Source organism: Coffea eugenioides, chromosome 9 (assembly GCF_003713205.1).
Source record: "Coffea eugenioides isolate CCC68of chromosome 9, Ceug_1.0, whole genome shotgun sequence".
Classification (NCBI taxonomy): Eukaryota; Viridiplantae; Streptophyta; class Magnoliopsida; order Gentianales; family Rubiaceae; genus Coffea; species Coffea eugenioides.
The window spans coordinates 40,589,649-40,604,564 of record NC_040043.1 but is presented as its reverse complement, the minus strand read 5'-3'; the positions used below and the strand labels follow the sequence as shown (position 1 = coordinate 40,604,564).

At 34.1% G+C, this 14,916-nt stretch overlaps 1 protein-coding gene across 1 annotated transcript; it reads right to left on the bottom strand.

Moving 5' to 3' along the window:
• Positions 1–8,300: 8,300 nt before the first annotated feature.
• LOC113783737 (BOI-related E3 ubiquitin-protein ligase 1-like) lies at positions 8,301–9,825 on the bottom strand. The gene is made up of 2 exons (XM_027329952.1): positions 9,147–9,825; positions 8,301–9,023 (listed from the first exon to the last, which is right to left on the bottom strand). The coding sequence occupies exons 1-2, from the start codon at positions 9,477–9,479 to the stop codon at positions 8,472–8,474; spliced, it is 885 nt and encodes a 294-aa protein (XP_027185753.1). The 5' UTR covers positions 9,480–9,825; the 3' UTR covers positions 8,301–8,471.
• Positions 9,826–14,916: the final 5,091 nt, after the last annotated feature.

The window sequence follows — 14,916 nt, the reverse complement described above, 5'->3', positions numbered from 1 at the left end:
TATCATTCGTAGATTTCACTATCAAATAAAGCACGAGTCTTACAAGTTTTGTCCGTTGAAATTTCCTAACAGAATTGCCCTCTTGTCAAATGAATATAAATGGCTATTTCCACCTGACAAAATATTATTCGGAATAATTTTGTTATCCAAAAAGAAAACAGAAAGTACAAAAATTTTATCTTTTCAAATGAATAAAAAAATTTTAAAAAAGTGTCGTTAACCAATAATATACTGCTACTAATATTTTCTTTTTATTTTAATCTTATTGTTTGTCACTTTACTATTAATAATTAGATTTATTATGAGCTCATTTGTTTTAGATGTATCTAAATAATTTGAATGCCATACAAATTATGCTTGCACATACTAACATATATTTGCAATTATTATTACTACTAATAATTGAACATAAAAAAGAAATGAAAAGAGAATAAGTTGAAGTTCATTAAAATTAATATACAAATATAACAGTAAAAAATTAAAATAACTAGTCATGCAAGACAGAAAAGAATAAGAAAAATGTAAAATGGAACAAGGTAAAGAGTAAAGAAAAAAGTACCAAAAATAATTGATATATAAATAATATTCCAAATAATAGTTTTTTCACATATATCACATTCCAAAATTATTTAGATACTTCATGGACCATCACATCCCACTCCACGCAACATAATGGCCAACTGGACATGAAAAGTGTTTTTGTCCGTTTAATTATCATTTGAGGATACAATTATCATTTCAACGATAAAATAAACGGTGTGTAAAAATTCGTTACTTTTCAGTAGAGTTTGGGTGTAAAGTGCCTATAAATATACTTTGGGGTGTATTGTACAACGGTTATAAAAGTTCATAGAGGTTTTCTACATTTAACCCTTACATATATAAGAATTTTTTTTTAAGTGACAGAAGGGTGGGATTTAAGAAGCAGCCTAGGAAAAGGAAGATTGGAAGACAAAACTTCTAAATCCTTGAGCCTCAAATATGTAAAGAATAGGAGCACAGTGAAATTAAAGAACTCATTTTTTTTCCTTTTGTATTTAATAATTTATAATTTCGTGTGTATATAAAGTGATTACAAAGTTTAAATATGATACACAATGTTGTAAACATATATACCTTTATCCAAAACTTTTTATTGACAATAAATCTCGTATAGTTCTGTAGAATAAATTTCAAATATTTTTGCAATAGTTTCAATGTTTTTCTAAATTTTACTTTTTTAAGTTTTCTATTGTTACTTTTTTTTTCTTTCGAAAAGCATTACTCATAACGTCATTAGCCTTGCTCTCTTCTTGGAATCTATTATAATAACCTTAAAATGTTTGACCTTGAAGAACAAAAAGAAAATACTTACTTGAGAAATCAATAAATCTAGCATCAACAAAATTTTTCCTAAGGAAATTTTATTGACAAATCTTTTGGATGTGTGGTTATGTGGTTTTGATTGTATTTAAGAGACATGAACATGTTTGTTGACACTTAGATTAATGTTTGCTCCATGGTAATTAAAGATGTATTTTTTCAAGGTAAAACACCTAATGAGCTAAGATAACTTGCCTTCGGACTACTGAAAAAATTCAGTTTAAATATAAAATATGCAATTTTTACCCTTAGAGCATTTCCAATGGGAGTATAATGGGTGGGCCATCCATTACAAAATTTAGCAGTCTGACAAATTATTAATTTAGCAGTGTAATATTATGTTATGGGGTTCAACTAATTACATAAAGAATTATTAATTAAGTATGGATTATTATGATATCTTCGCATTTAAGGTATCACATATTTGTTTAATGTTTTGCATAATTATTTTTCAAAAAATAACAATATATTATTTTTGAGAGATAGAAAAAGATATATTGTTCAAACTTAGAAATTAATAATATTATTTTTAGAAAATAAAAAATTCAAAAGGTAAAAAATTTAATGAAAGTTAATACTTTATTTTTTAAAAATAACAAAGTTATTTTTAAAAATTACTTTATTTATTTATGGGATATGAGTTATGCATTATTAAAATAAATATTTGATTTAATTGTGGACTCATGCTATTACACCTAGTGGAGTGTAATCTATTGTGAGTGGAAGTGTAATAAAAGAGGAGAAAATGAAATACTGACGTAGCATGTGGATTACACTCTAAAGAGTGTAAACCATTGTGGATGCCCTTACTAGAAGTATTTAATTACATTAAAAATAGTGTATATATTTTTTTAGCAAATACAATTATGACTTATGTCTAGTTATGACTATTGCTAGCACGTTATAAAATTTAAGTAATTAAACACCGAGATGATGATAAATAAATACCTGCGGTTACGGGTGGACACGAGTTGAGTACCCCACATCCATCATTTGGCTGACTCAACCCGCACCTTGCGAGTCAGCCATTTTCTGACTATTACCTGCCTCGCGTATGAGCGGGTACTCGGTTATATGGTACCCGTTGAGATAGGATCGGGTCAATGGGTACCCGTCCCGTCCCGTCCCATTTATCATTTAATTTTTAAAAAAAATAATTTCTACTAATTTAATTTTATATTTTATACATTCATCTAAGATTTAATAAAGATTTTTAAAAAAAAAAAGTCTCCCACCAAAAAACAAGCATGCGGAAAGAATAGAAGATAAAGAAAAAAATTAAAAGAATTCAAAATCAATTAAAGTTTGAAATAAATAGTACATTTTTTAAAATATATGTTCCACATTAATTAAACTCTTTTCTATAAAACATAAGATCATGATCTCTACAAATGAATCTTGTAAATAAACAATAGTCTCTCATATTTATAATATAATTTGTTCAATAAAATTACTTATTTAGCTCTAAATTATTATTTTATAATATGTGTATAAATATATATATATATATATATATATATATATGCGGAGCAGGTTGAGTACCCACGGGTTTTAATTATGTGACCCTAATCCGCTTTGTATTTTAGCGGGTACCCTACCCTCTTTTGACCCGATTAAATAATACAAATCGAGTATTCTAATTTTCGGATAGGACCAGATCGGATCGGATATGACGAATTTTCGGGTTAGGAATAATTTTGTCCACCTCTACCTATGGTAATGTCTTTACATTCATTTTTTTTTGGATGGAGAATTTTTGTACTTGCATCAAAGTTAAAGGTGGTAAAATGTAATTATTTCCAAAGCTTAGTAGGACAAACTATATTGTTAATTTGTGATTAACCAAAAAATGCATTTTTCTCCCCAAAACAAAAAAAGAAAAAAGCATTAATGAGTGCATTGGGATAAGGGATTATTTTGGATAGTGTCTTTTTTTTTTTTTTTTTTTGTCGACACAGGGGTGTCCGGGTCAATCCTTACGGGGCCCGACTAATCCCCTGCGGCCCGGGCCCGGCGCCCCAACCCGACCCGAACGCGATAAGTGCGCGGAGGAACCCAGCGGAGCGGAGACTCGAACTTGGGACCTTAAGGGTTACCGGTGAGAAGCACTACCGCTGGACCATTCACGCGGGGGCTATTTTGGATAGTGTCTATTTGTATCTTTTTTATGGTTCAAACACAGAAAGCTTGCGTTTTGGAATTGTAACTGAGGACCCCGGCAACGTAGAAAAGCTGGAAAAAGACGAAATTGGCTCACAACCAACACCACACCACATACCCTTTTTTGAAAGTGGCTAATGCGTACTAAAATTACCTTTTTTTTTTTTGCCAGGCATGATAGATTCTAATTTATATCTATTCCTACTCCATAGGAGGAGGAAAGCGGTGACCTAAAGGAGCTAAGGGGAAAACTGCCTACTTTATAGGAGGGGGAAGAGAGGGGGAGGGGGGAACCACAAGGGCTATACTAGGGTGATCCAAAGGGGCTATACTAGGGGGAAGGGGATGATCCAAAGGAATCAAGGGAAAAATTCGAGAACTGAACCACCATTGGTTTGCTGGCAAAATTTTCCAGGGATTCTGGACTTTTAGAATGCAGAAATTTGATATTTTTTCTTGACTTACGTCCAAAGAGAGATTTTTATCTCTTTTTATGGCCAAACTACTCAAGTAATAGGTTTGTTGTACTAAAACTACTTTCTCAAGCAAGTTAAAAATTGGCGGTACACTAGTGGGATCATCAATTCCCAAAGTCCACCGACCCGAGCATTGCCACGCCTGGACCATCCTGTTTCTGTCCCCTCCTGCATCCCTTGCTCCGCTGCATTCTATGCAAACCGTGCTACTCAACTGTTCGAGGACTAGGAAGGACGACGAAGACCCCAGCCCTTGCTTTTTCACTTTAACGTCAGATTCAACATCTCCACTCGACTTTCTTCGCGCCCACCCACTCCCACACACACACACACCCCCAACCCCCATCCCCGGCGGGGCCTCCCTAAAAATTAAGGGATAATTGCAGAAACCTGGCTTGAGGTTTCTTTGAGAGTTTGAGTAGCACCTACATCCCCTATTATTTACAAAATAGTACTAACCTCCCTTAGGAACTAATTGGGGCTATTGCTGTCAAAAGAGTGTATGAATTTACCTAGCTATCCCCAATTATTTGTTGTTATCTGATGAACGAATTTTACAAAAGAGTGAACGTTGCTTGCGAACAAATTGAGGGAGTAAATAAGCTAATTAATTACTAATTAAACAAATTGAGGAACTAATTGTTTAGTGTTACCCTTTCAAAAATGTTTAGTAGCTTAAACAAATTGTTTAGTATTGCCCTTTAAAAAATGTGGACAAATCCAAGTTTGGAAGAAGTGTAATCGGAGGACAAAGTGTTCAATCTGTCGGCTGGTTACTGATCCTAGGAAAATCCATTATTCTGGTTCTAAACCGTTGGACAAATCTGGTAGACCAATTCGAGCTAACCATGGAATGGATTGCAACCAGTTGTTGAAACCGGTGGAGAAAATACAGAATCCGTCCAACAGATTCATGTTGGACTTCATTGTTTTAATTTTAAATTATTTTTGTGTTTTAAGTTATTTTTTACTTTCTAGTGTCTGTTTGGATCTTGTAAGCCTACTAAGGCATATCTAATCTATGTAGCCTGTTAATTGAGTCTTGTTAGAGTTTAAAAAATTGTGTCAACTAAAGTTGTCAAGTCCAATTAGGAAACTTGTATTGTTTCCATCTTAGATTAGGTTTTTATGTCTTGTAAGGTTATAAATAAGCCTAACTTGTAACGTTTTTAGAAGTTAGACGAATATGAGAATTAAAGTTTGAGAGTTTCATCTCTTTCGCGTCCCTTTGTTAATGCCCTTAATATAAAGTGAGTCGTGTATCCTTTGTTCAAATTTTAGCTTATCAATTCAAGAATGCGTTGAATTGTAGCGCCTTTCTACCTTTCTAAATAATCTTGAGTTGTCATTGATTGTGTTAGAATCCATTTTTTCTATCCATAACCTGATCAAAATTGATCTTTCCACTGCCTGATCGTTCTTCAAGATAGGTTCTTATTAGATCAAGTTCGTATCAAACACTTCACCTCCAACTACCAAACTAAAGTCAAGAAAACCAACTATGTTACCCCCAAAACCAGTTGTAGTAGTGGATTGCTAAACCATGCCTCATTTATAAGCTGGTGCAAGTTCAGACCTCATTTAACCGTTTAACTAGCCATTGCTTTCACCTGATGCTTAAGTTGTTGCAGGTGCATTGAAAATGGTTTGCACTTACACCTTCTGAAGTTTATTGATCCTTAATAGATTTTGTTCTTCCTTTGCTAATACTACTAGGCAAGCAAGATGAAGGGTAAATCTGGCACAAATTTCTCATCTCACTCCTTAAAACAATTTTTTAATAGGACTCTTTCTAACTTGGACCGAATCTGCAACAGATTCCTTAAGTTCAGGGGTGGTCAGTGCAATTTCTTAAACCAGATGGGAGGTGAGTGCTACTATCAAAAACCTCAGGGAAGGTTTATGCAATTTTCCCAAAAATTAAAAAAGCCTACCCAACTTTATTTGCTCCTATATCCTGCGATGGGGTTTAATGACTCAAGAAAGAAGGGAAAAAAAAAAAGGAAGAAGATGACCGGGTTACTTGCTTTGGAATATTTGAAAAATAGAGATAGGATATATTGAAATTCATAAGTAGGGCCTAACTTTTGAGAAATTTGTAGATCGCTACATATTGCTAAATGGCTAAATTATTCTCGTAACAATGTGTGTTTTTATTGAATTGTATTATGCACCTTAATGAATAAATATATGCATACATCTGAATATGCATAGTAACACCTTGTTCTCAATTGATTTTAGATTTTGATTTTGAAAAATTTATTTTATTGTGTTGTCAACTGCTTTTATATCCAGATTTTGGATTTTTTAAACCTAAAATAGCTAAAAGTAAGAAACATTTATTTTGGTGTCTTTTGAATTTAATTTTAAAAAAAAAAAATCAGATTTTACACTATCAGAAGCAGCTGAGAACAATACGTTGATTAAGATATGTTTACATGTATACTCAAATGTGCACATATAAACGTATGTGTACTTACAAATGTTGGTATATACAGTAAGGGCAATTGCATAATTTTGTGTATAAAATATTTTTGTTTTTTACCATTCACAAACAATAACTTATACCTTATTTACAAATTTCTTCAAAAGTTACACCTTACTTATAAATCTCAGCCCTTCCTATTTTCTTTTTCCAAATTTTCCCTACTTGTTGTATTAGGAAAAAAATTGCTCCACTTGACCTAGCAAACAAATGAAGGAATAAGAGACACAGATAAGAAATACAGATGGTCGTTTTTTCGTGATAGTACCAAAGCATCTTAAGAAGATGACCTACAAAATTTTCAGCAACTTTTGTTTTAAAAATTTGTATAAAAAAAAAAGAAAGAAAAAAAAACTATCCCTTTTCATGTCTAAATTACATGTGGACTGAGAAAGGGTAAATTTGTCATTTCATTTTAAAATTGCTTTGGAAATAAAATTCAAACGTGGCATTAACACTATCCAAAAGCAAAACCTCGTGTCTCAAAATGATCAAGTTTCAAATTCTATTCTAGTTAGTATTTACTTCACTTTTAATTGAGTGTCATCCAAATGAATTTGCTAAAAATACTAAATAAACGCTAGCTCAAGTGCATATGATACTGAATGGGGCATTATAGGCTTGATGACAGTGAAATGCTAGAGCATTTCCTGCGTACAGTTCGTTACTGCTGCTATAATCTATCACGCGTGGTCCAGCAACATAAGAAACTAAGAAAATTTGTAGCCGTTATTGGACCCAAAGTGACTCTGGCAACTAGACATTAATGGTTATGAATTAATGACTCGGGCAACTAGACAACTAACCCAAAGTGGCTCAGGTGGGTTACTCCATAGAGTAGGTTTCCCTTGGAGTGGGAGTAGCCTACACTCGGTTAGATGTGTCGTTACGACAAAAAAAAAAAAAATAGACATTAATGGTTATGAATTATGTAGATGCTTTGGAGGTTACTTCTATCTAGGGTTTCAAACGAATCTAGTTGAGTCAAACGTTGGGTTAATCAAGTTGAGTCTCGACTTAATTTTATTAAATTCAAATCCAAACTCGAGATCAACCTCAAATTCAAGCCGAATAGAGATTAAAAATAAAAAATAAAATAATGAATAAAATAATAATTTTCTAACAAATAATAAAACATTATGGACATCTAATAAAAAAAATTATAATTGAATCAGCTCACAAGTTAACGAATTAAGTATATTTAAACTCAAGTTCGAACTTTAACTCGGACTGATCGCAATCAGCTCGTGAGTAGTTCAACTAGTATACAACCTTATCGGCCCGTGAACAGTTCGACTCGTATGGAATCCTACTTCTATCCAACAGTACCTGGCGATGGTAAAAAACTTTTGCCCTTTTTGCTACTAGTACCATTATCCGAGTAGGACTTCCAATTTCCTTTTTCTTAAAAAAAAATTGAGATGGCCATTCTTCTTTTTGGCCATGGAAGAGATGGAAAGCAATTAGAGCTCTTTTTTTTTTTCCCCTTTAATTCCCAAAAGTTGATACTACCTCTATAGTACCATTTATTTTTCAAACAAAATCCAAACTAATCATCTGTTGGCTTTCAATTAGTCTACCGTTCAAAATTTCAATGTTTCAAAAAGCAAGCAGAGATTCCGAGCAAATTTGATGTCAACAATTGGACGGAATCTATCTAAGATACGGGGGGCAAAGATATTAGTCCCTGGAAAGGAAAAGCATTCAGTCCAAGAAAAGGAAAAGATACTCATGGTCTCCGTAACCTCTTATCTGCATTGATTTAGGAGCTGTCAAATAAGTACCACAATAATGTATGTACTCCACTTGTTTACTGGGCTGGAAAAAATGGAAAGGTATAACAAAAATATAAGCCAACGACATACACTATTCATTCAATCTACACATATTTAAATAGTTTCCTTCCAATTTTCTGAACAAACTAAATAGTAGTAGATTTAAATCAGAGGGTCAGTTTCTATTTTCTAGGAAGGACGAGGACGACTCAATCAAAGGCGGACCTCTATGCTAGCTTTTTTAACCACATTACACACGGGGCATGATTCAATAAAGGCTACGCAAGAATTGCACGAACAAAGGTGTCGGCAAGGCAGCAGTATAACGCATGAATTTCGAATGCTGCAGATTTTGCACTTCATCATCCCCACCTCATTGACTTGAACGTCCGGTTCTCCTCTTTGCTCCTGTCCTGCCGGATGACCAGAGCTCATCACAATTTCACAGCAAGACTCTGCATCTTCGACCCCATGAGCACCGGAATGACAAGCACCACCACCACCACTACCCTTCCTGAGTTGCTCGATGGCATTGTTCAGAGACATAATCATTGCTTCGTTTTCTTTGGCCACCCTTTGCCATGTCTGATTTTCAGTCTCCATCCTTGTCAGCAAATCTTCGAGTTCTATCGTCCTCTTTATTTCCTTGGCAATTTCTTCATCTTTTTGTTGCAGTAAAAATTGTGCCTTTGATTCGTAGTTCTTCAGAAGCAAAGTGATTTGCTGTTTCCTCTGTTCTTGCAACGCCAATCTTAATCTTTCACTCTGTTGTTTAGCGCACATATATATATATATCAATCTATTATCAGTCTTTTTATTTAACGTGGAAATGTGAGGAAATAAAACAAAGAAAGCACCTTTCTATCTCACCAAAAGATAGTTTCTAACCTGTAAACTGATTAACTGATTAATCTCCTTGTTTTGCTTCACAATCTGCGAAGCCACATTCGGAGAAAACGACGCCATTGATTGATCTCGTGCACGTAATAATCTGCTGTTTAAGTAGAAATCTTGTGGCCTATTATGTAACGGTTGCAATTGCATATTGGGGAGTTGTCCCGGTTGTTGTTGTTGGTGGTGGTGGTGGTGTTGCTGCTGCTGCTGCGGCGGCGGATTGAGACAAAACTTATGGACTCCACAACCATTATCTACCAAAAGATCCTGTGAACCGCCCAAAGGAAACCCAAGATTCTCTGTATACATTTGTGCTTGAATTGCCATCCTATATATATTCTTCTCTACCCAGAAAAAAAGAAAAAAAGGGGGCCTACGAGCCTCCAACTGTAACCAAAAAAGAGAACAGCAACCCTTTGTGCTCAGCACCCCACCGAAACAGCATCAGCAACAACCGAGAGAGATAGAGATAGATGATACTGGGGTTGGGTTGAAGTTGTAAAACCAAAAAAAAGAAAAGAAAAACTTATAGAATTCTTCTTGAATTGAATGACTTTGGAAGGTTGGCAAAACCTATGATGCCTTGCTTTGTTGTTTGTTTGCTGAGATGGTGGGTTGAGGCTTTTAAGTTTTTTGTTCGGAGGAAGATGATGATATCAGAGAGAGAAGCAAACAAAAACAAGAAAACAAGAAAACGAAAGAAAAGAAAGGTGGTGGAAAGGGTGGCTGGATTTGGTGGCATTTATATCAACATATTGAGGGTGATGGGATTTATTTACCTGCGAAATTGTCGAATAGATAATTCTCCTAAGTAGTATTATCATATTTGAATTAAGCAGTAACTGAAGAAAAAAATGACAAAAAAAAAAGAGGAGGTGGGATTTACATTTACCTGCCTAAGGATTCTAGTCTCTCTCTCTCTCTCTCTCTTCACTCACTTTCCCATATTTTTCTCTGATGTTTCTTGTGCGATGCAATGGCATTAAATTAAAGAAGATTAAAGAAAGAGAGAAGGAAAGAGAAGCCAATTTCCCATGGAAGAAGAGATGTGAAAAAGGAAAAGGCAACAGGTAAAAAAGGCAGAGAAGTAAACGTAAACGACGTAGCCATGCAGATTTTGGGTCAGAGATTCCAGAGGCGCTTCCTTTTCAAACGTGAGAAAGAAAACAAATTCCAATTCAATGATAATATACCTTCACCAACCGGCCCAAATTTTTCTGCGACTCGTCCCTACGTGAATCGGTCAGTTTTCTTTTTCTTTTTTTCAGTTTAGTTTATTTGGGAGTCACAGATTTGTCAGTTTTTCGTCATCTGCCAAGGCTAAAGAATAGGATAACCACTTTTCTGTTTCCTTTTCTTTCTTTCCTTTCTTCTTTTCCTAATTTTCGAGTCAATCTTTTCCCATAACTACACGCGTTGATGTTTTCCATAAAAAAAGGGGGAAGTAAATGCACATTAGGTAAGTCATTTTCCATAGGGATTATTTCACAAACCTCCCCTGAGGTTTCTGACAATTTCACTAAGCTCCCTCCCTTGTCATTTATTTAAATGATAATTTTACCCTTAAATATTTTAATGAAATTCTCTTATTTGGTATGCTTATACTTAGAATGAGTTTTAAAATTATTTTTTCATTCTTTTTCCTTCTTGTTCCTTTTTTTAAATTTTTCTCCAACAAATTGTAAAACTACCACTATTATTTCTAGTTTCTATTGTAACCAAATGTTGAACTAGTAATTTTTTTGACGAGTTAATTTTATATATAGTCCAATATTTTTGCTGATCTTTGTTTTCTATTTTTTGGTACTAAAATTAATAATAAATAAAAAAGAAATGGCCTAAAATCACTACTAAATTATGATAATCCCACTATTTGAAAAATTTATAAACTCTAAATGAATTATTTCAACATTTCTATTCTATCTTATAAATCTAAATTCATAATAAAGTACCATCAAAAGTATCTTATCATATAGTTGTTTATCAAATAGTAAGTATGGACATGAAAATTTTGGCACATTTTCCTTATAATTATACTAGATAATCTTATAATTATATAGAAAAATAAATTAAAACTCATTATATAAGGGCATTTTTGGGTATTTATTTAAAACATTGACTAAGTCAATATTATTTTAAGGTTTTATTACTAAAACTATCAAATCAAGGGAGGTAAGTATAATTTTCTAAACCTCAGAGGAGCTCAGTGTAATTATCAAAAACTTAAGAGGAGGTTTCTGAAATTATTCCTTTTCCACATTGGCATAATGGCATTCCCTTTTCGTGTTCTGCTGGAGAAGCAAATGTGAATTTAACTTTGCTTATCATTACTAATTCCACATCATAACAAGATTACCATAAAGGTTAACCAATAATTAACGAAGGAAGCATCTTATGAGTTATGACCCATATGTTTCCCCTTCCTTCACGGGCAATAAATGGTCGTAGTAGTAGTTGTTGTTGTTATACATATTTTACTTGAAGCGTTTTGCTATCATTCAAACCAAAAATAGTAGGTGTATCTTAGAATATCGAGCAAAGTACCTAGAAAGGAATCCCAATCTTTTTCGAAAATAGTAGGTGTATTTTAAAAAGCGTAGGAGATTTTTTTATTATATTAGGAAGAGATTTTGGAAAATGACATTAAAATGGGGTGACGAGGATTGGATTGACTTTCGAGGAAATTTTCTTGACAACGCATTTTATTTTATGGTCGTTCAAAGGTGTTATGGGCAGCATTTAATGCCTTTCTTTTCAAGTCCAACCAGCTTCTTCCTTTCATATACTATTCATTATTCGTCACAGGCTCTTTTTTTTTTTCAATTTAACTTTTTCTGAGGATTATCCACGTTGCTGTTACGTTTATCTGGTAATGCAAGCTGGCAAATGACACATTATTTTTACAACTCAATCAACCGCGCAATGTTTATATTGTACTATATGGATTACAATTTTAAAGTTTTTCTTTCCTTAACTCTCGTAGCAAAATAATTTTTTGTTATTTAAAAAAAAGGAATAAAATATAGAGTAAAAAACTTGGGGAGCCCTTAAACTATTGCCGTTATCAACTTTTGGTCCCTCATCTAAAATTTGTTTACGATTGGCCATTAAACAATAAAAAATGCATACTTTGAGGACTTCCGATGACTTTAATCACAAATCTGACCGGATTTAAAGGGTATTTTTGTCCGTTCATATTTGAACCCTCGGGACCAGCAACTAAAACCCTAAGAATAGATTAAAAGATGCAACTCTTCAATTTTTAAGCAAACCAAACTCGAATCTTCGGAAATCCTTTCCAAAAATCCAGTTTTAACCATAACAAAAAGCGCATTTCTTGTTGAAATTTCATCTAAAGTATAAGAATGGCTAGATAATCTTTCAATTACAGCTATTGAAGGTTGCATGGGAAAAATTCTGCATTGAAAGCTACGGATCGATAGAGAAATGGATTGGATAATCAGAAGAAGGGATACATATTTTGATCCATATCTCGTATACGGTAATGTGCCTCTAGATTTGTAAGCTTATATCGTTGGGGTTTGCGTGTGTAATTGTTGTGTTATTATTGAAAGATTTGAGGGTTGTTTCTTAGATGCTAGTTGATAGGGGTTTAGATATAGTGGAGGTTAATTAAATTAATTGGGTGGAAACAAGATCTGAGAGTTTTGTCCTGTTGGTTGGTTGCATGGGGTCCTACTATATCTATGGTCCATTTTTAGTGTACTGAAAATAGTAAATTAATGAAATTTCTGGTATAGAGTTTGACAAAAAATAGTTGATGTTGCATGGGTAGTTGTTTATTTAGCAATTTTGCTGCTTATTTTTACTACTCTATGAATATAGTGAATTTTTTTTAATTTGATACATGATTGTGCAAAACATGGGAGTGAATATTTTACCATTAGATTGCACTATGGGGGGCCTATTTAATGGTTCAGATTACAGATTTTATATTGGTGGTGAAGTTGATCATGTAGGTTTGTGTGATGGTGATAGAATGTCAGTACTTGAAATTAATAGAATGTTAAAAAAAGGGGCTATGGGGAAGAGGAAGCTGTGTTGTACTATTACCTTGAGCCGACAAGTGTTCTATCTGATGGACTAAGGCAATTGCAAACTGATCAACATGTTAACCAGTACTGTAGTTGGGTACAGGAATATAAGGTGATGGAAGTTTATTGTGACCATAAAACCATTGAAGAGGTATTGAAAATGCAACTCAATGAGCCAGTAGAGACATATGCAGCACCACAAAAATCTGGTGTTTTGATAGAAAAAATAGATGATGAGGGCAAAGTTATAGAGGAGCCTTGTACTAATATGGTATTAACAAAAAAGCCTTTGAATGCTAGAACTCGAAACCAGAAAAAAAAGTGGTGCAAGTGTAAGTGAAAATTTAACAGAAAAACAGGTCCAAAAAAACATGCTTAAACAAAAGATTCCAACTTCACAAGCTGAAATTGAAAGTGGCAAACAAAAGACAACAGCTAAAACAATGGGAGAGGTAGGTACTAGTAGGGGTAGAAACAATGATGATGCTAATGACACGAGCAGCAGCTCAGATGATGAGCAGTTCAATGCTGATGATAATTTCTGCAGAGATGACTTGATGTTTGAGGATACAAGCAGTATAGATGAAACAGAAAATGGCCAGCAATCTGTGGGAAGCCAACAGTAGGAGCCTAAAATGGAAAATGCGATTGGACTTCCAACCCAATAATCACAAAAGAAAGGCAGAAAGAATAGAGCAAGACAGCCTGCAACTTTTGGTTCAAAAACCATAGATGTCGGAGCTGCATTTGCTGGGGACAAAATAGATGATCAACTAGATAGTGGTGAAGAGTCATCTGAGGAAAGGGGAGGACATATCCCTAATTCATTAACTTTATCCCAGAGAGGGACATGAAGAATCCAAAGTTCTTTAAAGGGCAAAGATTTGCTGATAGCAGGGAGTTCAAAGAAGCTCTTAAAAACTATGCAATTGTAAATGGTAAACCTGTGAAGCTTTGCAAAAATGAGAAAAAGAGTTAGAGCAAAATGTAAGGCCCCCTGTAGGTGGTTTCTTTTTGCCTCAACAGTAAACTGTCTAGGCACAAACGACTTAGTGGTGAAGTCAATCTATGATAAGTATGAAAATTGTGGTCATGCTTGGAAGAATAGAGCTATTATCTCAAAGTGGTTGGCAAATAGGTATGAAGAGAGATACAGATCTAACCTACAATTGCCTGTGAAAGAGCTAATACAAACGGTTGATGAAGAATATAGGTCCAAAATCACTAGAGCAGTGGCATATAAGGCAAAAGCATTAACTATTGAAACTATGATGGGTTCAGCTGAAACTCAGTACAAACTTCTGGGTAGGCATTCTGAGGAGCTTAAAAAAACTCATCTAGGTACAACAACTGAAATTATGTTCACTCCATTCAGAAAACCTGATGGTAATCCAACATTTATGCGATTTTATTGCTGTTTAGGGCCACTTAAGCGGGGATTTTTCAGTGGCTGCAGACTACTAATAGGTCTTGATGGCTGTCACATTAAAGGAACTTATTGTGGTCAATTACTAACAACCATAGGTGTTGACCCTAACAATGGATGGTGGCCCATTGCATGGGCAGTTGTTGAAAAAGAAGTTGGAGAGCAATGGAAATGGTTCCTTCAACTCCTTGCTGATGACCTGAATATTGAGAATCAATATCACTACACCTTCATTTCTGATCAACAAAAGGTAAGAATATCAATATACTTTGAGTGTTAACAA

Bases quoted from the DNA above. Each gene is read 5' to 3' on its own strand.
- LOC113783737 (XM_027329952.1), bottom strand. From the start codon at position 9,479: ATGGCAATTCAAGCACAAATGTATACAGAGAATCTTGGGTTTCCTTTG. The intron at 9,024-9,146 runs GTTAGAAACTAT...GCTAAACAACAG, and splicing joins ATCAGTTAATCAGTTTACAG to AGTGAAAGATTAAGATTGGC.